We start from the raw sequence: 26792 nt of genomic DNA, 5'->3' as shown, positions 1-26792 counted from the left end.
AAACTTATCATAAGATTGTTGCTTTAATACAGTTGGTGTCTGTACGTTCACTGTAACAGCCGAACATGGTCGATAGTCCCGGGGACAGTCTCAAACATTCCATTGTGTTAGTTGATAGTAGCAGGAACTGGTAATATAAAGTGGGGCCACAAATATCCCTCCTCTGCCTATGACATATGTTGATGGGACACACAAGGCATTTAATATAGCTTGTTTTTCCGTTGTCAACAAAGGCGATGGAGACGCCATTGATCTGCCATTACATGACTGAGTTCTGTCTAGAAGAAACGTTTGCACATCGCAGGATTTTAGTTTTCTCGAAGCATACTGAAATTACCGGGATTTTTCGAATGAAACAAGTGTCACAGATTGCGCAACCAAATCTGATTGCAACCAATCATGAACCCTGAACACACGCACCAACAAAGGGCTGTCTTAGAACAGAGGGCCTACGTGGGAGGATATGTCTGTGCGTGTGTGTGAGCAAGTGATTTCAGCAGGTCCATAAGTAATAACTATATAAACGATGAGTCCAGATATTTCTTTTTGAAACTGTACACCCGAAGAGACGTTGATCCTGTGCAATTAAAGGAGGCTGAAATCTTTGCTGCTTGGCCACTGTACAAAGAGAGACAGCTCAGCCAATCCGCGCTTTAGACAATGTGTTCCAGAGTTTATGCCTCAAGTGTTTTTGAATGAACTTGTGTAAACGAATAAGAATGAACAGTGTGTAAAACCTGATCTAGTGTGCAAATCCTAAACAAGTTAAGCATGGTCGAATGAACGTGTGTAAATTATGAACGAATGAACTTGTGTAGATTAGGAATGATTTAAGTTAACTTAATTACCATTATTATTTTTGTTAATCATGAGAAATTGTGAGTAAATTATGAACTATTAACATGACATTACCATTTTATTAATTTTGTTATGATATTATGCTTCAGTGATATATGAGGCAACAAATAATGCAAAACCTTTCTAGACGTTTGTCTTTTCTGTTCCGCCCTTATGATTAGGAATAATGCCCTTTTGAATTTTTCCGTCGGCCCCTTTGACTTGGCACTTCTCGGCCCTTTGTCCTTCGGCACATTTGACTAGTTCACGTGGCTGCACTCCTACGACAATAAGCCTAAGGCAGAAAACAAATATAAAAACGACGGTGAAAACGTGTCTAATGCACGATGCCGTGTAAACAAAAGACGGTTTACGTTCGGATTAAAACTCTTCTCTATATTATTTTAGTTACGTCTGTGATTAACGTAAACCAAATGGGGCAATGTGAACGTCGGATTTCTAACGTAAACCAAATGGGGCAATGTAAACGTCGGGTTTCTACTACCAACGTAAGTTTAGATCAGTACATTCGCATGAAGCTGACTAGTCACGCAACATTCCTCGGATGCATTGTGCGAATGTAAGCATTGCGAAACTTGCCATGTCGTTGTTTAATTGTGAGTCAAACTAAGGCATTTTGTCCGTCGAAAAACATAAACCCAACGCGTCCACCAGCGATGCTAGCCAAGTGACTCGCATCTGCCGAGAGAGGAGTGCTACAGAGTAGTTTTCCGTAGGAGACTGTGTGAGGCCATGACAACTGACATGCATCGTGACGTCAGTTACCAGTGTTACGTGGGACAGGGAATGGCGTACCCTTGATCTTTTAGCGAAGAATCTTATGGACTAAAAACATGGTGCATTTACGTATGCCACTAAGCTGGGCCCTGTCTTCCACATATCGCAAAATGGTTCGTAAACCAGCTTACGTCTACCACTAGTGTTACTAACCATGACGTTAAAACACGATGACGTAACAAACGCAACTTACTGTCATCCATGACTACGTTTTACATCTGCCGTCACTAACGCCATACTCGTGATGACATTGATACTACCGTTGCGCGTCGCCTATGATTACTTAGTTTTCATTGTACACGTATACCTTAAGAGCCATTTAACGTAACATCAGACTTAGAAGACTAAGCAATACCTGGGCTCATCTTTCATATATTTATTGCTCACACACTATCATGCAGAAATCACCTGATTATATTTATGGATATACATATGAACCAAATCCCGTCACTATCTGCCAATCAGGGAACCTCAAAAGAGTTATGGAGTGACCTGAAACACTGTTCACGGAAACAGAACAAATTGTTTCAAAACGCCTAAAAAAATTCAAACCCCACATGTGGAAACAGAACTGGTCGTGTGCAATAAAAAATGTATTGACCAGGAAATGCAACCACAATGTACAAATAAGACTAAAAAATGTAGCACAAACACTACAATTGTTCATTCATGCACTCGTTCGTTCGAAGCGTCCTGTAGTTGAACCCACCCCTGTAGAGCCTCGTACATGGTCATGGTGACCCAGTTACACACAACTCATGTTTTGGCTGTAGCCAGTCGATATTGGGGCTATGAGGTCAGAGTAGCGCCAATCTGTCACCTTTCCCTCTTCAAGTTTCGCACTTACTGGGACTAACGCTACTCTTTTACTTGGCCCCACCAGGCCACGTCGGTAGGGGTGCCGTACACTTGTCGTTTAAACACACTTCACTGGGCAGAGGGCTACGTTTCGAAAACAACAGATCAGTCTGAACTACTTACCGAGTGAGTACCTGAATTAGTCTGTGATTTTAATCAATTCATCTTTTCATAACACCTGGGCTTATGTTGTTTCTAATACAGCAGACAATTGTAGACCAACCCAAGGAGGTCATCAAAACAACGTGTCATGTTTTCTTCTGGAAGGTCGACCAAAACTTCACGTGCTCAGACCATGATATGACGATATCTCTCCACGCGTACACACCGCGACATAGAATATTCAAGGGATGCTGATGCTATATATTTCTATTTATCTGTGTTTTTGCCTTCGCACGTAAAATGAAACAGCATGTAACAGGAGTTTACAAACCTTACGTAACTTGACAGGCAGAATGCAGTGACGTCTGCCAAGGAATGAACCGTTAGTCCCATCTTACGGAAACATTTAGCAAAACGTACTGTAGTTTAAGTAAACGTGTTGTAGAGATAATTTTCAAAAGTTTTCGTAGAACCAGAGACCATATAATATCTATTATATGGTCTCTGGTAGAACTTACTCGTTACTGGCCCAGCGAATCCTCCGATGTTAGGGTCAAGGTCATTGTACCAGGGTCGCGATCCGCAAAGTGTTCGTAACGATACGAACTGTCATAAATTTATGTTTTGTCACAGGCTTACGAATGTCGTAGGTCTGTGAAATACACGAAGACGTTTTACTGTGAATAGACAACACAGATGTTTCATTTTCGTCTGAACTTGCAAATACAGGATATATTGGGATCAGATAAAGTAGCATTGCTTGTGGCAAAATGACTAATAGAAACCATGGTCTTTCAGGATTACTTGACGCAGGGATGTCGGTCAAGGTTTCGGAGGAAGATCTCCAAGGCTTTCTGGAGAAGGCGAAAGATCTTGCCAGGGCGTCGGGTAAGGTGAGAATGACGTTGTATGTATGCATCACTCTAAGCTTCGCCCTGATAATGTTTCTGGGTTGGTTTGTTGATGATCGTTGTGGGTGTTTATCTAAGGTGGATAAGATGGTTTTGTTTGGTTTGTTGTTTTGTTTGCCTGTTTCACTAAGCAATATTCCAGCTACATGGCAGCGGTCTGTAAATACTCCAGGGATCAAGAGCGTGAGCATCAATCTATCCGATCCCGTTAGTCACCGGATCCCGTTAGTCACCTCATACGCCAAGCATGGGTTACTGAACACCGATTGTTTACCAAGATGGAATTGCATCACTTCGAACTGACATGTTGTGATATAACTAAAACATAGTTCCAAGTGAAAAGAGCTGCAAGTGCCTCCGCAAGCACTCTTCTCCGGATGAACACATGAATATCATTTGTCTAAAGGTGAGCTAATGAACCTGTGATGCTGCTGTTTTAACAGCTGATGAGAGAAGCATTCTACAAGGATAAGAAAGTGGACAGAAAGACAAACCACGCTGACCTGGTCACGGAGACGGACGGCGCTATAGAGAGGAGTGTCATAGCGGCCCTGAAGGAAGAATACCCAGATCACAGGTATTACTCACTGGAGGAGTGAGTGAGTGAGTGAGTGAGTGAAGGTTACTGCTGATTTTACTGAAGGTAAAACGTAAGGCTAATGAAGAATAAGGAATTGATTAGTTGGTGTAGGGTAGAGGTTGGATTTATCCCCGACACAATTCAAAAGACGCTACTTGATGTTACCATGCCTGGATCAGTCAAACAGTTTAGTAAGAACTTAAGTCATTAAAGATTTCAGTAATCATGAACGTAATGTGAAACCCTTCTTCACCTGATCTCAACCTGAAATGGTGGGACTCGTGAAAATCCGGATTAGAATTGATCTTCAGTGACCCAGGCTTGTCCAAAGAGGCAACTTATCCTTGAAGATCCGGATTAGAATAGGACTTCAGCAACCTATGCTTGTCCAAATAGCCGACTAATAGGATCGGGTGGTCAGGCTCGGTTGGTTGACACGTCATTGTATCCCAGTTGCATGGATCGATGTTTTTGCTGTTGATAACTGGATTGTCTGGTCGAGATTCCGTAATTTTACGGACCGCCGCCATATAGTTGGAATATTGCTGTGTGTGGCGTTAAACAACCAACTGAACAAATACACTGAAGTTGGGGGAGGCATGTATCACTTAGGCATGTACCACTTATATGGCTGATATGGCACTGAATGAACCATGGATAATCCATGAGGGATTCGAACTCATACTGAAACAACGTGGAATAGGTACGAAACACGGATAGTGTAAGATAACAGTTGCAGTTGACTCAGTGGAAACAGAACATTCAGTGTAAGAGTTCATGTCCAGCCTTACCCTTTGCAGGTCCAATGAGGCATTTTCTTAAACCTCGGGACCATTTTTACCAGCGATTGTAGCCCTAATGCGATCTTAACTAAGGGCGGTGGGGTAGCCTAGTGGTGAAAGCGTTCGCCAAGCTTGTTCCCCACGTGAGCACAATGTATGAAGCCCATTTCTGGTGTCCCCAACCCTGACAGTGCTGGATTATTTCCAAAAGCGGCGTAAAACCATACTCACTCGTTCGATCGTAACGGCTATACGTAACTTACTTACGGTACTCGTAGCGTTAATATCGCTTTCTGACGGCGTCCAGGGTACAGCTGTACAAGGCAGTCTTAACCTTACGACTGTTGTCAGTCTGGGTTGAGATCGATTTGTACAAGTCCAAGCAGGTAAGGAATGTTTAGTTGGATGTTGACCTTTGTACGATTCTGGGGATAATATGTATAAGTCCATTTGTGGTGTCCCCGCAAGATATGAATGCAGTTTTGCTAAATATCGGCGTAAAACACTCACGCACAATATGACGTATACTGTTCTGTCACTACCCTGTTTTAGTGAGTGAGTGAATTTAGTGTTACGCCGCACTCAGCAATAGTCCAGCTATATGGCGGCGGTCTGTAGATAATTGCGTCTTGACCAGACAATCCAGTGACCAACAACATGAACATCGATCTGCGCAATTGGGAACCGATGACATGTGTCAACCACGTCAGTGAGCCTGACCACACGATACCGTTAGTCGCCTCTTACGACAAGCATAGGCGCCTTTTGAGGCAAGCATGGGTTGCTGAAGGCCTATTCTAACCCGGGACCTCTACCCTGTTTTAAGGTTTATAGGCGAGGAGACAGCTGTTGACGGCAAACCGTGCAACTTCACCGACGACCCAACGTGGATTCTCGACCCAATAGATGGGACAACTAACTTCATACACGGGTGAGTATTCGTGGTTATACAGATATGAATACCCGTTTCAGACCTGGAATCAAAACACATGTGTAATATGGAATTCTGTGATTGTCTACCATGTGGCCTCTGCTTGTGAGATGCGTTCTTGAACCACTGGTTGTAAGGTAAATGGTAGTCGTGTAGTAATCTCTAGATTCTGTAAGTCTTGAAATTAATGAATTAAATGTGAACCGCTTCTGCTAGTGTACATTTTCCCATCTTCCCTCCTGAATACATCCGGATGATCTTCAGTGTCGTGATCCACTTATCCAACGAGTGCATAGCCAAACGTTGTTATTTTGAACTACCTAATGTCATGTCGTTTAAGAAAACGACATAGGACACTACAGTGACAGTATGATATAAACCACAGGGGTATCATTCCGAACTTGAGCCGATATTTCAGCAAGTGATCCTAACGACGTTGAGTTAACGGAGGTTTTGCTTCATAAACATGGCAAAACGTCAACCTGTTCCCTGTGTATACTGCGCATGCGCCCCTCTGTTAGAGCTTCAGTAAAGCGCCAGCGCAACATACCAAGGAAACAAGGCCGTCGTAACCAGAACTCTTAATCTCGAAAGGTTCAGAGCCCTAAGAATTCTTAACTTTCATCGTAGCCAATGTGTTAAGAATGGTTACATACGTTTAGAAGCTAGCTATCAAGTACCCTAACACCAGTCATGGTATAGATGAAGTCTCTATCCCCAATGTACCCACCAATCCACCAAGTCTCCTCTTTCAGAATTTTAGATGGTTGAGGTCATGTCTTCTATATGACCATGAGGTAACAGAGATTGATTTAGACCGCGGCTACACATACTGATACATTTAAACGCTGGCAAACAAGTACCGTTACATGTCTCTATTACAGTCTCTTGTACATTGCAGCATTCCAGATTTTGCCTTCTCATTAGGTCTGACAGTTAACAAGGAGGTAGGTTGATAACACAGGTCAGTTTTGAAGCCATGAATGGCTACTTATTCGATTGATTGGTCGAACTTGCGGCTGTCTCGAAATCAAAGCATATTCCTTATCAATCACCATTTATGGTTGTTGCGAATTTCGGATGACTCGGAGTATTATCCTAGGTCCCTTCAGCTTCGACACAGTAGTGTTTGACCGTGATTCCAACTTTCGAAGTGTAGTATATGAGGCTACGATTGTATTTCGACTTGCAGCTCAATGTGCACTGGCATGTCAGAAGATGCTTCAGTGTAGATGTGATGTAGATAGTGTTTTATGTGTTGTCGGTAGTATACGTAACCGCCCGTGTCATTCCGGCATGTAGCCGAATGGGATATTTTGACAACATTCGTAATTACTCAAGCGTGATGACGACCTACCCATCTCGTTGCCATGTTCACCATTGACTCTTGTCTAAGCGCAAACGGACACGGAGATGAATATAGCTATGTACCATTTCCAAGGTACGAGTCTTCGTGTAGGTCTTGGGAAGAGGCGAATGATTATGAATGCTTCTGACAGGTGACAAAAACCCACTTGTCCTTTTCGGTCACTTGTAAGAAGGCTCGCCTCTCGCAGTGAACATTATCTGCGAATAAAGCCGAATTGTTACATATGAGACGTTTTGCACGTTACCGTAGACTACAAGAAAGCTCATTCTGTCCACAGAAACCCAATCTGATCCACTTCCGGGTCGAGTAGAAAGAGAATCAAACGCTTTAAACATACAGTTTAAAGGGAGACTACCTCTGTTTCAGCCAGTAGTAGGAGTTATCTACCTTCCCATACCGGACATGATGTACACAGCAATAACGGGAAAGGGAGCATACTGCAATGGGAAGAAAATAACAGCAAATGTCATACATGGTAAGACCACAGGAATCTCAAATTCTTATCTAAACACCCGCCCTTCGTCATTTCTGGTGCAAGGACGGCTATTTCCACGAAAGCCAGACAGGTGGAATATTTCTGAGTGTGGTGTTAAAGAGCAACAATATTGGAGAAGGACATCACTCACTATCAAACACCCATAAAACACTCCGGGGAGGTCTACGGAGAAGGCTGCCATATTTATTGTAACAGACGCTAGGGGACGCTAGTCATGTCTCAATTCACTCATATTGAAAGCTGAAAGGTGACTGATGGATACGTTTCCGAATCCCAATTCTACAACACAAAGAGTACGGTACAAATTTGCAAAAGTTGTGTTAAGTTGTGAAGAACATATAAAAATGGAAACGAGGCATGATATACTCGGCAAGTATTTGGCATATGGCTCGGGGTAAAATTGAGACTGGTTTATACTCGAACCATATGCGCCTGGAAACACACATGGCGCAGTATAATTCAACACCTGAGCCCATTTGCACAGTGCGATCTTAGCGCTTCGACTATCGTTAGCCTGTGTAGATAGCTTTGTGCAACTGAGTCCTATGTGGCGCTACGACTGTCGTAAGTCAGTGTTAAAGTATAAGAGTTACGATCCCTTCATCGCCACGATCACATTGAGGAACGGGGTCCTGGAGCCACTTAGTCTAAACGATTGTATCTCGCAATTGTAAAATGAGATGAGTTACACTTGTGCAACAAACGATCGCGGTTGTATTTTCCGTTACAAATACCTACAATTGATAGTAGCGACGATCGTTTTTGTGCAATTGGGCACTGGGCCCCATTCCTCAAGGCGATCTTAGCGCTACGACAGGCGTAACTCCCATATTTTAGCATTGACTTACGACTATCGTAGTGCTGCGATAGGCGTAACTCCCATATTTTAGCATTGACTTACGACTATCGTAGTGCTGCGACAGGCGTAACTCCGATATTTTAGCATTGACTTACGACAATCGTAGTGCTGCGATTGCCTTGAGGGACGGGGCCCGGGGCCCTGACTAAGCATAAATCGCATTTGCATTGATATCCCCATGATGGTGTTGTCCAGATTAAACGTGAATAAAGATAACTAACTCACTCTAAGTAAACTTATCCTCAGTACTTTTCGTTACACTCCACCACTGAGTCTAACAAAACATTATGGGAGGTCGCGTCAGGTAACCTTTGAGATTGACCAATCAGAACACAGCTTACCAAATCGCGAAAGTGGACATACCTTTTGAACGTTTTATCTCGAAAAAGTTCGTACCCGAACGATTCCGAATGCTATATAGCGTACGCTCGCTTCCGGGTGATGCACACGGCGTATGTACAAACTTGACAACGGTGAGTAAACAGTCGCTGAAAGTAGTGTTTTTGGCAATATTCAAGGATGTTATCTTGCGGAAATATTATCTAATGGTAACCATGTGTTGTATACACATTTTTGTTTGTGGAGAGATCTGTGTCAGTGACCTGAATATTTTAAAAGTCCCTCCGATCCCTAAAGCCGTTGTCTGACTTTGGTTAAATCTATTTAACCGTCTCGCGTTTGATTGGACGGTCATTGGTCGCTCAAAGGTTACCTGACGCGACCTTCTGCTAGGTTTTGTTAGACTCAGTGGTGGACTAGGTTTACTTAGACTGATTACTAAATATAACGATATACCATTTATATCATCTGATCTTCTGGGCGCTGTCTTATATGCACAGATTAATATTACTTTGTTTATTTCCTCGTAAACTAAGCCGGAAACAGATATCAGCTTTGCATCCGTGTTCTCCAAGTGCCCCGATGAATTGGTTAAAACACACCTACTAAAATAACTTTTTAATGAAATAACAATTTTGATGCTGTGATCGGAAAGATTTTATGTCCAACTACTTTTTTCAATTGTGTTATTTTAGTCGCAGTTTAATGACTATGCCTGAAAAGCATCGATATATTCAAATGTGAAGTGGTTAAAATAGACAAACGTTATTTATAACAATTTCTTTATCCATTTATTATTCGATCTTCAGACAAGTCACATTATTGTGCTAACATTTAATATTCTCTTCATACATGTCACGTGTTTTGTAAAGAGAAGATGTAAGCGTCTAGAGTACGTGATGATGGTGTTGATGTTGCAGAGGTGAGCCAGGCGCTGGTGATGTCAGAGGGGGGTAACGGGCGAGACGAGGCCGTCATGCGAACCCACTCCAGCAACCTGCACGAAATACTCACCCACAGTAGAGGGTAAGACAATCCCCTAGTCACATCAGAAGCATTAATTTAACAGTAAGTGAGAGAATTTAGTTTTAGGCCGCCTTTGGCAATATTCCAGCAATTACAGGGCGGAACATCATAAATGAGCTTGGCACATTGTGCCATGACTGTGGGGAAACGAACCCCAGGTGTTCGGTGTGTCGAGCGAACGCTTTAACCACTAGGCTACCTTACCATGCCTATTTCTTTAATAAGTGTTTGGTATATGTATTGGACAAAATAAGTTAGGGAGATTAGTATTTTATGATTGATATTTTATCAGTGTATCAATGAATAAATAGATCAGTATTCAAAATTTCAAAATTTGCATCTCTCTCTCTCTCTCTTACTCTCTCTCTCTCTCTTACTCTCTCTCTCTCTCTATATATATATATATATATATCCCTAACCTATTTTTGTTCAGTTCATAAATAAACTATTCCTGTATTGAGAGATGCGTTATACCTTTCAAATTTGTTATTTATGGAATATGTGATGCCAGAACAGTTCTTTGGGAACTGACTGAGTTATCAGTTATTATGGTGCATTAATTGCCGTTACGAAAGGTGAAAGAATCCTATTTGAACCAGCAAAATATAACACAGACACGTCTGAAATGTTCAATATTATATTGAGCAAACAATGAGCAAGTTACACTGACTCACAATGCAGATTTCTAGTACAGTGCAACTGAGTCAGAAGTCTAAGATAATGGGTCACAAATATAAATATATTTAACTCACCAGAGTCTTGGTATTACAGTGAGACCTGATATACTAAATGGAGTTTGTTTCCAGTGAGAGAGTAGTCCGGCCCAGAGTGTCAGTCTTGAATCTTGAATGTAGATGATGTTGTAGACAGACATACGTTAGTAGGCAGATGCACACATCTACATTAATTACGAGCGTGTGTCCGTCAACACAAAGACCAGACTTCATATACTGTCAGTGTCGGGAACATTCGCGCACAGCGAGACTGTATTGCCATCAGTCTAAGTAAACTTATCCTCAGTACTTTTCGTTACACACCACTGCTGAGTCTAACAAAACCTTATGGGAGGTAGCGTCAGGTAGCCTTTGAGACTGACCAATCAGAACACAGCTTACCAAATCGCGAAAGTGCACATTCGCACACACCTTTTGAACTTTTTGTCATGATAAGGTTCGTACCCGAACGATTCCGAATGCTATTTAGCGTACGCTCGCTTCCGGATGATGCACACGGTGTACGTACAACCATGACAACGGTGAGTAAACAGTCGCTGAAAATAGTGTTTTTGGCAATATTCAGGGATGTTTTCTTGCGGAAATATTAGCTAATGGTAACCATGTCAACAGAAACCCCAAAGCGTATATACTGCAGGTCAAATAACTGTGTTATATGCGGATTTTTGTTTGTGGAGAGATCTGTGTCAGTGATCTGAATATTTTAAAAGTCCCTCCGATCCCTAAATAGTAGCCGTTGTCTGATTGGTTAAATCTATTTAACCGTCTCGCGTTTGATTGGACGGTCATTGGTCGCGTCAGGTAACGAAATACACTGAGACTAAGTTTACTTTGACTGGTATTGCCATTCACTTAAATCTTTCTCGAACAGGAGGTAAACAGCACACTCCGACGCAGCGATGACTTAGCATAACATTATTTCTCAGTGAAACTGAACCATTTTAACAACGATGTTTAATTAAATGTTTTGACTCCTCAAAACTTAAACAGTCATGAAATGCGTACATTATATTTAATGAACTGGGTAAGATGTGAGGAATCGTCACATCTTTCTGGCCTGTGGCAGAGGTACCGTGCTGACTCGACCTATGGAACTCTGGGTAGGAGTACCTAACTGGAGCGCTATCAAAAGTTCTGCCGCTAAAAATACTATTGCCATTCACTATATATGATAACAAAAGTTACCCACAATCTACACTCAAAACTCTAAAGATTGTGACCCAATGATAACTATCACTTAATCAATGATAATACAAATTACAGTCTCGTATAACACTCTCGTAACATATTATTTTATTTTATACTACCATCGTCATTATCTATCATGGCATTTAACGCAGGTACATTTATATGTTATGTAAACTTGTGCCATTCATTGATCATTGGGAGTGTGTTTTTCAGATTACGTGCGTACGGGTCGACGGCAATTGATTTGTGTAAAATAGCCTGTGGTCAAGGTGAAGTGTATGTCCAGTATGATTTACACTGCTGGGATATGGCGGCAGGTGTGGTGCTAGTTCGGGAGGCAGGGGCCACTGTCATGGATCCCACGGGTAGGTTGTTCATGGGCCTCCTGCAGCAGTGAGTTAACACTGTTATAGACATAGGGGTAGGATGTCCACACAATCTTCATAGTATGTTTTCCAACCGGTTTCGGCAAAACGGGTCCACGGGCTCTTTACGAGGCTCTTTGCGAAGCGAGGTAATACTGATATTCAGGCATGTTTTGGTATATGCTGGAATTTTAATAGTTAATGGTGCCGCTTTACTGGGAATAGGTGGCCTGGTCCTTCGTGGCGCGGTGTCGTCGGGTACTCTTAGGTTCGAACTCCAGTTTATTCTGAATCAAGGTTTAGGTTTGTCAGAACACCAGTTTACTTTGAATCAAGAACCACACCCAGGTGCGTGATGCAACAAACGTTTAGACCTCCAGAGTCGTACAAAAAGTATTGGAACACTTGACGTAATTTCTACAGACTTTTATGTCATTTTAGTGTAGCATAAATAGATTTCTTCAATTAAATTTTCGTCAGATCAAGTCACATTTTGCGCGTTTGTGAGAAATCATCTCACCTACAATCTACAATTTTCCGTTTTTAATTTATCGAGTGGCAACAGTTTAATCAATGTATCTGGTACAGTGTCCTGAACTGCTTTAACACAGTGGCCTTGTGAGTGAGTGAGTTTACGCCGTCTTTAGCAATATTCCAGCAATATCACAGCAGGGACACCAGAAATGGGCTTCACACATTGTACCCATGTGGAGAATCGAACCCGGGCCTTCGGCGTGACGGGCGGCTATCGCACCGCCCTCGTAGCGGCCTGTTATTGTGCATTGATGAATGCGTTGGATTGTGCATTGAATAATCATACTTCATCAAGTTGATAAATGTGATGCCGTTAGTTAAATAGTGGTCGGAGACTTGAACTGAAATTATGTGCGCAGAGCAGAGATGATTTCAAAGTTGCCTGTCAAATTTGACAAAAATCAAACCTGAACTCACGTCATGAAAAGTTATGATACGTTGAAATAACATGTAAGTCTATGGAAATGGCATCACTTGTCCGAATACCTTTTGCATGACAGTGTGTACAAAGGTCCAGGCTTTTCGCCCACATTAGGCTGTCACACCGTGGTGAAATTAAAGGCACAATACCACATTATTTTGACACGACAATATTTTGGCTTATATTATACATGTATATATCGGGGTATATGAACTGACTTAAGCTTCCCATTGATGTAATAACAGACATGTTATTCCCCACGTCTACTGAATTCGATAATTGAAACTTCGATTCGAACAGCTTCATAACAGATAACACTTGCCATATATGGATTGTAAACAATTGCTCCGTACATCGAAAATTGTCGCATGCGGTGTTGACGCAGTCTGCCGAAACGGTTCCAATCTCAAATTGTGGATTGGGTATTAAAAAAGTGCGCTACAAGGGACATAACTCTGTGGGGTTCGCTTGAAATAATGTTCGGCCGGTCGAGGACGAGTCGAATTAATGCAACGTTGTGCTAATTCATTCGAACTTTATAATTTGATACTGTAATCTAAAAGTGTATTTAGTTGTAATACATAATATGGTAGCTTCCCTGAGAGTTGATAGCTATAGAATTATTGAGAAAAATGCATTAATTATTTTGAGAGTGAAGTGTGATATAGTGCCCCAGGGTGCCATTCTTCAGCCATCGTAACTGCCATACTTTGACAAATTACGGTAAGGTGATCGTAACTACAGACTTACGACAGGCGTAACGCTACGGCTGCTTTGTGCGACAGCAGCCAAGGCTTTCGGGAAAAGATCAACTTCCGGTGTGTATGTACAGACTTTCGTAAGAATGTTTTCCATGACATGCTTCATCTGAACATACCACAGACATCTGTTACGGTGTTAATATGCAACGTTCTCTTTCTACAGGTTCCGAGCTGGACCTGATGAGCAGACGTGTGCTGGTAGCTACCTCAGAGTCTCTGGCCAGGGAAATTTCCGCCATGTTGTCTCATATATCCAATGGACGGGACTGATATACCGTCCAATCTTCATGTACCTCATAATGTTCCGTCTTTTAAAATATATTGGTTGCTCACAGAATGAAACTATTTTCGATTCTGTTGTCGCATTATTTTTGCTGTCCGTGACGACTGACGGGGTCGAGTGTTGCTACAGTGGTTCGGCAAGTCCCTAACACTATCTAAATAGCTTTGGGACCTATCGGGTTTACACGAACAAAATTGGTTTGCTACGCGCCAGGATAGTGAATGTCATTGTATCCCAGTTACATAGATCGATGCTCATTCTGTCAACCATCGGCGTGACTAGTGTTCTATTACTTACAGACCGTCGTCACATAGCTGAAATATGTGCAGCATTAAACAACAAACAAATATTATATTTTCGGCCTCCCATTCGGTACCTCAGTATTTTTGTCACTGTTAAGTTGCAATACCTGGACTCGCATCAGTTAGTTAGTGTCCTGGGTATGTTGGGTAGCCTGATGATCAAAGCGTCCGCTTGTCACTGACATAAGGAAAGAGACACCGTGCACTATAGTCCCTTTACTGCCGGTATGTTTGCACCGCAACATTGGGTTGGAAGGGTATCCTGCAACTGGTTAAAGCGTTCGCTCATCATGCCGAAGACCCGCGTTCGATTCCCTGCATGGCGCAATGTGTGAAGCCCATTTCTGGTGTCCGTTGATGTTACTGGAACATTGCTCTAAGCTGAATAAACCTAAACTCATTCACTCAGCTGCTGAGCCGAGCCGAAACTGTTATATTTCACGGCAACTGTATTTCACCGCATTAAGCTATGATGTTAACTATATATTCTAGGATGCATACTTTATCAAAGGATAATGTGCACTTTTTGCATTACGTCACAATGTGTTGACGTCATTGCGCCATTCCAGTCTGTCCCCTCGTAATCGAACCTTTTTTGCATTACGTCACAATGTGTTGACGTCAGTGCGCCATTCCAGTCTGTCCCCTCGTAATCGAACCTTTTTTGCATTACGTCACAATGTAACCGACGTCACGATGGATGTCCTCGTGCTTAAACTATAATAGTTCAGGGCGAAAGTGTGCTTTATTACACTATACATGGAGGTAGAGTGAACTGTATTTCTTAACTATATAATATGTTTACAATAATACTGGATTTTTTTATCTTGCTAAATCCATCTAACGGTGTAGCATCGGAACAATGCTTGTATTGAAGAGAGAGAGAGGTGTATTTAATGTGTGATACTCTCCTTTTACACCCTACACCCTCATTTACCCTCTGGTACTATATAACGGTATTTCTCAGGGGCCTGTAAGGAAAGACTCCCCGAAAGTCTGTTTACTGTTGGCATGTTTTAAACACAACGCTTCTCCGTGCTTTCAAAGTGCCCGTGAAGAAGTGGGACCCGTGGAGATCCAGGTAAAAATTGATCTTCAGCTACCCATGCTTGTCGTAAGAGGCGACTTACGGTACTGGGTGGTCAGATTTGTTGACTTTGTTGACACCTGTCAAGTAACTTGTTTGAGAGGCATTTCAGAAGAACAAAAAAAGTTGACTATCCATAAAACTTGGATTTCCTATAAGTCAGTTGCGTAGATCGATGCTTATGCTGTTGATCAGTTGGTTCTCTGGTCTAGACCCGGTTATTTACAGACCGCCATAGAGTTTGGTGGTATAGAGATGTAAAGACTTTATGGATGATGAACTTACTTACATTCAAAATATTGGCGATTCGGTATAGCATCTTAAACCGTTTTCGAGCATGTGCTTTGAAAACGGCATAAGAAGCCATACCGAAACGTTCCTTTTGTGAATATTAAGAAGCTGATCATCCACAAAAAATAGCTTGGATATTGCTGATTGCGGCGTAAAACACCGACAACAATCAATAATAACGATTGTGCATTGGAACCAAATACACGTATATTTCTGTTGATCTGTTGATGAAAATGGACACGAATGGCTAAAACTGTCATCATGTCTCTCCAAGTCTCCCAAGTATGACGACAGCCATCTATGGTGTCTGGTTTAAGGGACTATTCAGATGCATGGGTGGGGGAGTCAAAGAAGAGAAGGTGATCAAAATCATGAACACCTGAACTGAGGGTAAGGAGGATACTGATCATCATATGCTTAAGGGTGATCGACGGCACACCACATGTCCCTTTCCCAATGCAACAGGCATCTCTCCTGAGACAGCTATTTTAACATCCTGACGAATGAGAGGTCTTGGCTGTTGTAACGTTCCGACTTCGCCATCACTATTGAGAATGTAGGTCGCTTTGAAGCAGCCGAAACTAGTGTTGATGAACGCGTGGCTAGTAGTTACTTAGAGAGATAATGGACTGGGATTTACACATATCACCAGATATGAACCTGGAAATAGTTGATATGACAGATAATCGACTTCATCATTATCTTATACCTGCCAAAGGTCAAACTGGACAGTATCTGTTACTGTGCTGAATCCTGTTTCACAAGTCTTTCGTAAGCCTAAGATCTCTTCATTTTTCTGGAAGGATCCGTAGCTCCTGTGTTACAGTATATACAGGAGAAAACACGCCTCCGAGGTCTTGGCAGACAATGCAGAACCGGAGGGGAGGGAAATTTCGCAACCCCGATGGTTTTACATTGTCTTCCAAAACCGAGAATGACGGGTAATTGCAATGTAGATGATCATTTAATGAAGCCACATAACAATAACTGAAGCGTGCGTAAAATCAATTTAATGACCGTAACTATAAGTAGGTAACTCCACTACCTTCGTCGGCTCGGTGGCCGTGCGATAGAGCGTTTGCCTACGAATCTGAGATTTGCAGTTCTACCCCCCCGATATTGTTAAGTTGATTTCGAACACTCATGTATCACGTATCATGTATCATGTTGATGTTCATATAAACTTATGAAAAGAAAAACCTGGGAAGAGGTCTTTCTTGCGAAAAGTAAAACCTGTCCCTCCAAAACAACCTCAAAGGCGGTTCTGGGAAAACAAGAGTTCACAATATATATAGTGAAAAGCACATGTTAGGTTTATATATGAAGTACAATGGCTACGAGTAAACTTACGAGATCTTAGGCTTACGAGAGTGTTGTGAAACGTGCCCCTGGTCAGGTAGAGAACTGCCAGATCCAGTTAAGCCAGGTACATTTGTGTCTTCATTTACGGCTACCCACTCATCTCACGTACCACGTGTATTGACGGCGACATACAAGCTGACCACCTGGCCATCTAATATATCCGTAGGTCTAGAGAGCCTTTCCGACACTCAGGACGCGACCGCATTCTTAAAGAGGCAAACAATCCTTTCCGATCCAAGGAGTGTCAAACATGAACGCCGTTATCATTGGTACCTTTGACGAAATATACTATGTAATTCTGTCAAGATAGAGTAACTGTGCAGTTCGGAATAACAAACCTATCGCCATTCAGATCACATTATAACATGATATGAAGTAGTTAAAATATGCATAGATACGAATGACGTCACACATTGTTTATCAGTCGGTCGCTAAAGGATGTGTGTCTTTGTTGTCACCCCAAAAGGCTCCAATGCTACCGATAACCCGGGCCCTTGTACCCGAACGAAGGATAAGTGCCCCCTGAGAAGCGACTAACGGGATCGGAAGGTCAGGGCCCCTACTCTCTTGATGCATGTCATCATATCTCCGCTAGATCGGTGCTCATGATATCAATCACTGGATAGTCCTGACCAGGCTCGGTTATTTACAGTACGCCGTCAGTGTAAGATGGCATAACTTCGAGTGCTGCGACGAGTGAGTTTAGTTTTACGCCGCACATAGCAATATTCCAGCAATATCTACGCGGGGGACACCAGAAAATTGGCTTCACATGATGTGCCCATGTGAGGAATCGAACCAGGGCCCCCAGCGTGACAAGCGAACGCTTGTATCACTAGACTGCCTCACCGCCGTGAGTGCGGTGTTGAACTACAACATACTTATTATACCCTGGTAGAACCTGTAACCACCATTTGATTAATTATGTTTCGGCAATTTCTTAAACGTAAACTACATAATCCACCATTCTTTTGAAAAGACTGTTCATGACACGCCACAAACACACGCCCTGTCACGTGTGTACAAACCAGACAATCCAGTGATCAACAGCATGAACATCGATATACTCAATTGGGACAAGGGTAAATGTGTCCGCCTTCACACTTAATTGGTTGTACAAAGTAGTAAACCCAAAGCGCTAAGTTTGTAGACTACCGCTTACTTTTCCACATCTACATTATTGTGACAGAAACAAATAATTCTTCTTAAAATGAAGAGAATTCCAGGTCATCCCATTTAGAAAACAGGAAAATCTACATGCATTATTTAGAACTTTGGTATCACGGATAGGGGTAATATGGTACAGGAACTGAGACAGGTGAATATATGGCAAGCCGTTTTCACGATTATTTGCGAAATTAATCATTTCTTCCATTGCGCAGCATACCCAGTGACCAAGTGAGCCATATGCTGATCGGAAATGGCAATGTCTTGAATTTTACTTGAGCACCAGTGTAAGGGAAATGATGACATTTACATATTTAAATTGTGTCAATATACTTTTTATTTTACTGAATTTAAGATATTTAAATTAATGCATTGTATGATGTAGTATGTTTTATTAATCATCAGTGTGTGTGTGTGTGTGTGTGTGTGTGTGTGTGTGTGTGTGTGTGTATGAGTGTGTGTGTTGAAACTTCATTTATTTATTGGTATCTGAACAAAAAACCCAAACGTTATCGGTATCTTTAAACAATTTACGATTCGTGTAATTTCGAATTAAATGTGAATAAAATGACTTGCCACAAAATCGAGTGCTGTCCGAACCAATCTTTGGAGTAATTTTCCTTCCCCTTAAAGCGATCGCCTCCTTACAGCGCATGCACTGACACGGAGTATAACCTTATAAAGGGAGCTCACTCTAAATTGTTTTCTGCAAGAACTGGCCGAGGTTGACTGTCACAGTTGTGGACGGTGAGTAGTTTCCAAGGTATGTGTGTGAATAATTCTATTAAAGTACCCAAAATGGTCATCGAAATGAAGTTGGTGTGTCTGTTTGGTTTTGTGTGTTTCCTATAGTAAAAGATTCCGAGACTGTGTTGGAGAAATAGATTCCTGATCAGGAGTCCTCATTCACTGATTCCGACATAATTAGCATCCGCTCATATGTGACACACGTGCTCATAAGACAGCAATGAATTTTGAAACACCCATGTGATAACACCAGTCTGTCAATATGACCAGTGTCATTTTATTAAGGTCGTTGTTTTGAAAATCAGTTTGGTTTGACACCAATCGCGTCGTTTTGTTTTCAAAGATTCAAAGATGGATCGAGATACGAGAATGGACCCAGTACATGTTTCATTAGCTTACATTTGTAAACATCTGATATGAGATTTTAGCTACCTCAGGGTCTGGTCATGGGGGTGTCCTTCATGTTAATACTATTCATAATATGAACATTTCATCAAACGCCAATCACGAGGTGAATGCTCATAGCGCCCACAATCAAAGCAGGCAAATTATTACCCGGGATAACCCAAGCTTTCTGTTAGGCATGAGAGGGTTATAGTCACATGACTTATCCCACCGGGTACCCATTTTCTGATTGGTGAACAGAGGCAATTTTGAACAAACTGACTTGCCTAAGGTGAGGCCACATGTAGTGCTTTGTTGTGGGACAGGACTGAAGTCCTAGAAACACTCAGGAGTCAAGATGCCAAACCTGGTCACCCATCCAATGACTTTCCAAGCTCAGTGTTGCCAGGGATACTCTATAACAGGGATTGGTCACTCGCTTGCTTTCCTTACCATTTGTACTAATTAACGTGTGCCTCGTCTTGCTCCACTGCACACGTCGACTTTGTTTGTTCTCAGCGCAAATCGGCTGCGCTTAACAGTATTTCAACCAGTTTACTGTCGGAAACTATCGGCATCTCCCGGAGTAATTCTCGGTAAATTGGAGTAGGCTCCCCTGAATGCTGTCACAAGAAGCTGGTTACACTTCCTGTCGCCGAATGATGCATGTGTGGATAAATGAGAGGACTTGAGAATGTGTTTACACATTGCCTTGTTCAAAGACTCTCTGTTTATGTGACAATTTTGATACAGCGTTCGAAACGATCGCCAGCCCAAGAGGCCCAGCGTCGGTTGTTAATGTATCAGGCCAACAGTTTCAGTTATCTGCAGGCCCTTGTGGTCTTCTGTCAATTAGATCTCATTTCTTTTTAACTAGCATCTTGCCCATAATTTGTATTAATGTTCAGGAATTATCCTTGATCCCTCATGTTAGGATAACTTCCAGTTTCACTTCATAGTATTATATATTCAGTGCCGCTTAGGAATGTCAGCAGTCTATAACTAATGTAAACTTCTCTGTGCTCCATACACTTCACTAATGGATTTTGTAGGGACTGTGAAACTCTCTACAATGAAGACTATTTTGTTTTTATTGGTTTGATTTCAACAAAATGGGTATGCAGACTTTAAAAACTGCAAGTGGCAGCAAGCCCTGATGGCCAAATGGCAAACTAAAGGTTATTATGTTATTATATGTATTTGAAATGATCTGTTACACAATTAAAATGTCTCATTATGTTTCAGTGGTTTTCTGTTTGTGTGGAATGCTTAGGCTGCATAAAAATATGTTTCTCAGGCACATTCTTTTCAAAAGTGATGAGTAAGACTTTGATTTTTAATTTTTGATAGAAAAAATGTGACGAGGGAGGAACACATTTTTATTTCTTTTTCCTTCAGGAATACAGTTTGGAAAGTTAAGCACATGTTAATGAGTTGTAGATTCAGTCACTCTCATTCTTACAGACACTCAGTCTATAATGGACAAATGGACGGTCGTGGCAAAGTCGAAATTATATTTTTTTTGTAAGAGGGCAGTTAATGAAGATGACCAGATGTCTTCCTGCATGTGCGCAATTGCATGGATACTAACAGAATGTCAGCTGACACAGTCACTCCCCCCTAAAAAAACAGAAAGTTTAAAACCATCACAAAGCGTTAAAAAGTCCTTTGCAGTTTTGTCAAATATCAACAATAGCTTCAGAACTAAAACATTCAAGCATCAAAGGCATCCATGGCAGATTAGAACAGATCAGATATGTCATACCTCACACTTTCACCAGATAGAATATTCCCCTCAATACTTAGAGGTGTATTTGAAAGAAATGAATTTTAGGACGACTAAACACATTCAAACATTGGCTTGTAGTAATGAGTGATCAGATCAGATCAACGATATGTCATTTTTTTCACACACATGAAATACTTGTGAATGTATACACCCTACCAATTATTTTTTTAATTCATAAAATCATCACTATTACTTCCAAACACCTCTCACCAGATGGAACTTTTTTCCCTAACAGAAATTAAAGGTGTGTGTGAAAGAAGTTTTTTGAGCACTAACTAGAAACACTCAAAAAATGCTGTGTAGTATTTCAATGGCGGATCAGAACAGATCAGCGAGATGGCACGTTTTTCACACACCTCAAATAAATCCTAACAATATGTTTAGATTATCAAATTATAAATATTACCTGCAAACACCTTTCGGGTCATAGTATATTCCCCTCATAAATATTTAAGGTGCATGTGAAAGAGGTTTTGGAGCAATAACTAGAAACACTCAAAGTTATACTATTTCAATGGCGGATCAGAACAGATCCGCGTGATGGCACATTTTTCAACACCTCAAAAACACCCTACCGATTTTTTTTAAATTATAAAATTAGCACTATTACTTCCAAACACCTTTCACTAGATCGTATGTTCCCCTAATGGAAATTAAAGGATCTATGTGAATGAAGTTTTTGAAGCTGAAACAAAAGCACTCAAACAACGCCGTGCACTATTTCAATGGCGGATCGGATCAGGTCGGCGAGATGGCACATATTTCACACACCTCAAGTACGTCCTAACAATTTATTTTAGATTATGAAACTATCACTATTACCAGCAAACACCTTTCGCCTGATGGTAAATTCCCCTCATAAAAATTAAAGGTGTATGTGAAAGACGGTGTTGAGCAATATCTAGACACACTTCAAACAACGGCGTGTAGTATTTCAATGGCGCATCAGATCAGATCGGTGATCTGCCACATTTTTCAAACACCCCAATTAAACCCCAACATGTTTTTAAGTCACAAAACTATCACTATTGCTTGCAGATACCTTTCAACTAAAGGTATAATTTCCTGCTAAAACATAAAGGAATATGTGAAAGAAGCTTTTATTGACGAAACTCAGTCTATCTTCGCTGTGTACCGATAATTGAAGCCAGAGAGTTACAAGATGCCGACTTGAAACTTTACTACAAACATATTTTCTTATACTGACACTAATTACAAATATGTGACTAGAACTGAAGTAACAGAACAGGTGACTTATGTTCTACGTGTAGGATCCGAGTTGTCACAACACTCAGCGAATGTAATCAGCTGTTGAAAATGAACCGAGCTCAATCTTTAATACTAAGCTGCCGCCATATTGTCTCCACTGGTCACGTGACAAAGCGAGACATACGTTCAGCGGTTTTTCGAGGAGTTTCCCCTCCCCTCTCTATATAGGCTCCCTGGTGTTGCTAAATTTCAACTGATTTGTGACCTGAGCTCCATGCACACATCATGTTGTCCCATATATCCAATGTATGAACCCATGCCATAAAAACTCTTCACTACCTTGATCAGTCTCCTGAATGTTTAAGAGATATATGTAATTCATTTATGAATCAGTTTACTTTTGTGCATGGCATTTTAAAACTGGTATTCACTATCATGTGGTTTAGCAGGCATCAAGATAATTTTTTCAACATAAGGAGTACCTATGCCTTATTTTTTCAATATAAGGGTACTGGGAAAAGTTAGAGTACTGAATGGAATTTAATGGTATGTAAGTAATCTCGTGTTTCATTTCATGTATGCACCACAACATTGCTACTCTTGTGTAAACAGGTCAATTAACAATAAGGTAATACTTTTCCAGATAAATCTGTCCGTAAATGATTCTAAGACCGTACACCATTTCTGTGGTGCGTATCTGCTGCGTTTTCTGATATTTTTTCCTACCATATCGTGCATAATTTTTATCTGTACATGTGCAAGCCCTGGCTTAATACAATTATTTATTATGTATCTTGGTACAGTGTAGACCTAATTTACTACCTCCTATTTTACCACCATGACAGTAATGATTGTGATGATTAAGTGGTCTGTTTTCATGACTGGTAGTGATCTCTTTAACCAAGTAATGAAAGCAAGGTTTGCTAGCCTAAATAGAAAAATATTCACAATTGTGGGTGTCATTGGAAATTTTTATAACCTGATATCTAAGTAGCATTCAGCTCATTTCCTACTTTCTGTTATGTTAAACTTAAAGGTGGTGGTGTTCTAAAGATCGAAATAATCAAATATCGATTGAAAGATGGATTGTGAATATTTATTGATTGTTGAAACATATTTTCAATTAATCTTTTTTTTTGTTTTAGCATAACACATTTGAATGAAGTAAATTAACCATTAAAATTGGCACATAAACATGCACTCAACAGTGTGAAATCTGGCGCATAGTAAAATTTTAACCATTTTTTATTGTATAATTACAATTGTTTGATTGAATTTCATTGCATGACAAACATTGACAGTTTTAGTTATACAAACACTGATTAAAAGAAACTGGGGAAAAACCCTTAAAATTTGTAATTGCATTAAAAATGTATGTAATTTGATGATAATTGATTATCGTCATTCACCACAAAGTGTCTCAATAACTGGCCGAGAGATGCATTTGTGCGACCAATGAATTAGCTTCTCACAATGAGAGCAGCATATGGACGGTAATAAAAAGCCCCTCTTATTCAGCAAGAATAGCACGTTTGTCAGCAGAAAGCACCTCTCATTCAGCAAGAGACTCACATGTGTGGTTTACATTTTAAATTCGTACTGTACCTATTATTTCAGTCAAATTAACAGTATCGGTCAAAGAAGGTAGGTTACCTTCTGTGTTAATGAGAAGAAGTATTAAAGTGTTTTGGTGACAATTGCTAGCAGTGTCATAGGCTTATGAACACATGTCTGCGAGAAAGGGGATTATGAAATGATGTCAGAGGAGGTGTTTGTTACTCGTCATCAGGAGTGAATACTAAAATACTATATTAGCACATTGACTGAATTAATGGTGACAAGGTTACAAAACCTTCTTCTATATTAAATGATTGATTCGTTGTAATAGTTTATGTAATGAATTGTAGACATAAAAAGCAATGCTGTATTTCACCCATGTTTGTATAGATTTGAAATAAACCAAGTTACTAATTTAGACCTAACTCAATTGCGACAATTGATTTTTATAATACTAAAGTTGATAATGTTACATAATCGAATATGAACTGATAACTCTTGCATTGACTCATAATGTATGTATTGCACACAGACCATACAAAGGTAACTGAAGCATTTTGTTCAAGCTGTTGAAAGTTTCATGTTGATTTGAAATGTGATTTTTCAATTCAATTTACATAAGCATTGTGTAAGAAACATGTGTATTTGATCTTTGTAATTATCTGATCCAGTGTAATTATCACACATATCAATGAACTAAGTCTCTATTGATCCATCATCAATAAAAGCAGGATAATATATATATTACAGAACTGATACACATGCGTATAATCATTCAATCAGAAAACAGTAATGAGATATTTGAACACCTCTTTCAACCTCGAAATAACAGCCCCTAGCTTGTTAGTCCTGTGTGTACATTTCATGCATCTTTATGTTTATGTATGTTAATGATATGCAAACTCTTTCATGATAGCTAGAGTTGATAAAGCCGAAATCCAGCATATTGAATGGTCAACAAACTAGTGAATAATCAATCTGTATCCAAGCTGTCTAGTGACCAAATGTGCTCCTCCAGAAATTTAGCCCACGCCCCATCACCTGTCCTTTCCTCTGTGACAGGTATCTCATGGTCAGAGATAAAAAATCAGCCACTATAATGAACAGCTGAGGTACAAAAGGTTCTATTCAGGAACTCTGATGACACTCCATCCCATGACCCTTTGTCCTATATATGTGCAAGGAATAGTATTAGACAATATGTATACATGTATGTTTGTATGATAACATATATTTTCTGCGTTAAATCTGCTGAAACAAAGAGACAAACTGTAAAATTGCTCCGGGTAAATCACACACTAGTGTATTAGTACTTTCCTTAAAATATTCAGTATACACTAGCAATGTATCAGCGAAAACGCTTCTTTCATAGAAGATTATTAAGTATGTACGTAATTTCTTCTTTACTGCCATTGACATTGATGTTTTGCACAATTTAACCTCACACAATGATATGAGAGGGACAATTTGTTTAAGTATGTCTCATGTCTTACATACAACGAATACATATACATGTTAAGAAAATATATATGTAAACGCCACCAAAGGTCTGCAAGAGAAAGTGCAATAAAATTACGTAAAACGATACATATATGATATGTATTTACACCGGCTTTCTTTCAGCATGTATCTTTACAATACAATTAAACAATCAGGACTTGCTTGTATGACAAGACAGTTTCCTGTAATCTCTGAAACCTGCCAGGGACATCACGCGTGAATAGCCGTAATTAGTCTCGCCACAGCAAGCCAGGCAATCAGCACAAGGTTCCAGGTGTTGAGCAGTGAAGTGGCTGTCAGGCTTAATGAGTTAATGTTTCACGCAGTCTGATTACGAAACCAAGCTGCAAGCTGGTCAGCATCTGCTCCCTTGACCATGACAAACATGAGGACTGTACTACTGTCCACCTTGGCAGTGGGACATTATAAGTTGTTCACTGGTTGCAACGGGGCCTTAAGGTTTGTTGATGTAGTGAACAGTGTATTTATCTTACCGAACACCTGAATTTTAATTTTGAACTGTTTGAAGCACCTGTTGAATACGAGGGTGAATCACCATTTTGTAGACAACACAAGGTAAACAGATTTAGAGTTATCTCCCTTCCATCAATTTTCAATCGCAAAACATCAGTAATTTTCATGACTGATGCATGATTCAATGTTATTCAAGGTAAAAATGTACTACCATGAAGCACCAGAAAAGTTCGGAATCCTCAGTGTGTACATTGAATATAATACATCACCTTTAAGCAGGGTACACTGAAATGAAAATAATAGAATAGCATTTAGCCAATCAGAAAGCGACATTCATGTGTGAGGTAAGATAATAGAATATGACTGTCAAACTTTATTGAAAATGACCCTGCTTGTTTTTGTCTGATGGTAGTATCTCAGCAGTGAAGGCTTTTTCGGATTTTCTAATGTATTGTATAGCGACTTATCCAATTTGATCCTGTTTCTGTGTTTTTTTACATCAGTATCAAATCATATCATGTAAAACTATGATGTCTTTAATGTATGAGAAGAAAACCACACATTTGATGTATTTGAATCTTTAAAATTAAACAACCCCACTTTGCCATTTGCTTGAAAAATCTGAAAATTTACTTAGGCAGTTATGTTTTTACAGTTTTCAACTTTCATACTTATCAAGTGCTATGTGTATTTTTTATGCAAGAATGAAATGGAATTATTCTCTGGGCTAGTAACTTTCAGGCAATGCT

General features: G+C 40.4%; 2 protein-coding genes across 3 annotated transcripts in view; both read left to right on the top strand.

Annotated features, from left to right (window-relative positions):
• Nucleotides 1-2358: 2358 nt before the first annotated feature.
• LOC137258086 (inositol monophosphatase 2-like) lies at nt 2359-14246 on the top strand. Of its 2 annotated transcripts, none has more exons than XM_067795640.1 (9): nt 2359-2619; nt 3394-3488; nt 3950-4083; nt 5695-5799; nt 6701-6746; nt 7535-7643; nt 9783-9888; nt 12024-12175; nt 14055-14246. In XM_067795640.1, exons 2-9 carry the CDS (start codon nt 3411-3413, stop codon nt 14159-14161), a joined length of 837 nt encoding a protein of 278 aa, XP_067651741.1. In that variant the 5' UTR covers nt 2359-2619; nt 3394-3410; the 3' UTR covers nt 14162-14246. The 2 variants fall into 2 exon arrangements, with proteins under 2 accessions (XP_067651741.1, XP_067651742.1); XM_067795641.1 differs by having other exon boundaries at nt 2416-2619; nt 3394-3483.
• Nucleotides 14247-19093: 4847 nt separating this feature from the next.
• LOC137259081 (inositol monophosphatase 1-like) overlaps nt 19094-26792 on the top strand; it is a 28706-nt gene continuing 21007 nt past the window's right edge. Inside the window, exon 1 of the mRNA XM_067796796.1 lies at nt 19094-19130. The gene's annotated coding sequence lies outside the window, so the exon portion shown is untranslated. The remainder of the gene's footprint in view (nt 19131-26792) is intronic.

The sequence above is a fragment of the Haliotis asinina genome, chromosome 12 (assembly GCF_037392515.1).
Source record: "Haliotis asinina isolate JCU_RB_2024 chromosome 12, JCU_Hal_asi_v2, whole genome shotgun sequence".
Lineage (NCBI taxonomy): Eukaryota > Metazoa > Mollusca > Gastropoda > Lepetellida > Haliotidae > Haliotis > Haliotis asinina.
Note: the sequence above shows the minus strand (reverse complement) of the source record. Positions and strands in the feature narration are given on the sequence as shown.

Excerpts from the sequence above, each read along its gene's own strand:
- LOC137258086 (XM_067795640.1), top strand. The coding sequence starts at position 3,411 with ATGTCGGTCAAGGTTTCGGAGGAAGATCTCCAAGGCTTTCTGGAGAAG. Across the intron at positions 3,489-3,949 it reads TTGCCAGGGCGTCGGGTAAG|CTGATGAGAGAAGCATTCTA; the intron begins GTGAGAATGACG and ends CTGTTTTAACAG. Across the intron at positions 6,747-7,534 it reads GTCTGACAGTTAACAAGGAG|CCAGTAGTAGGAGTTATCTA; the intron begins GTAGGTTGATAA and ends CCTCTGTTTCAG.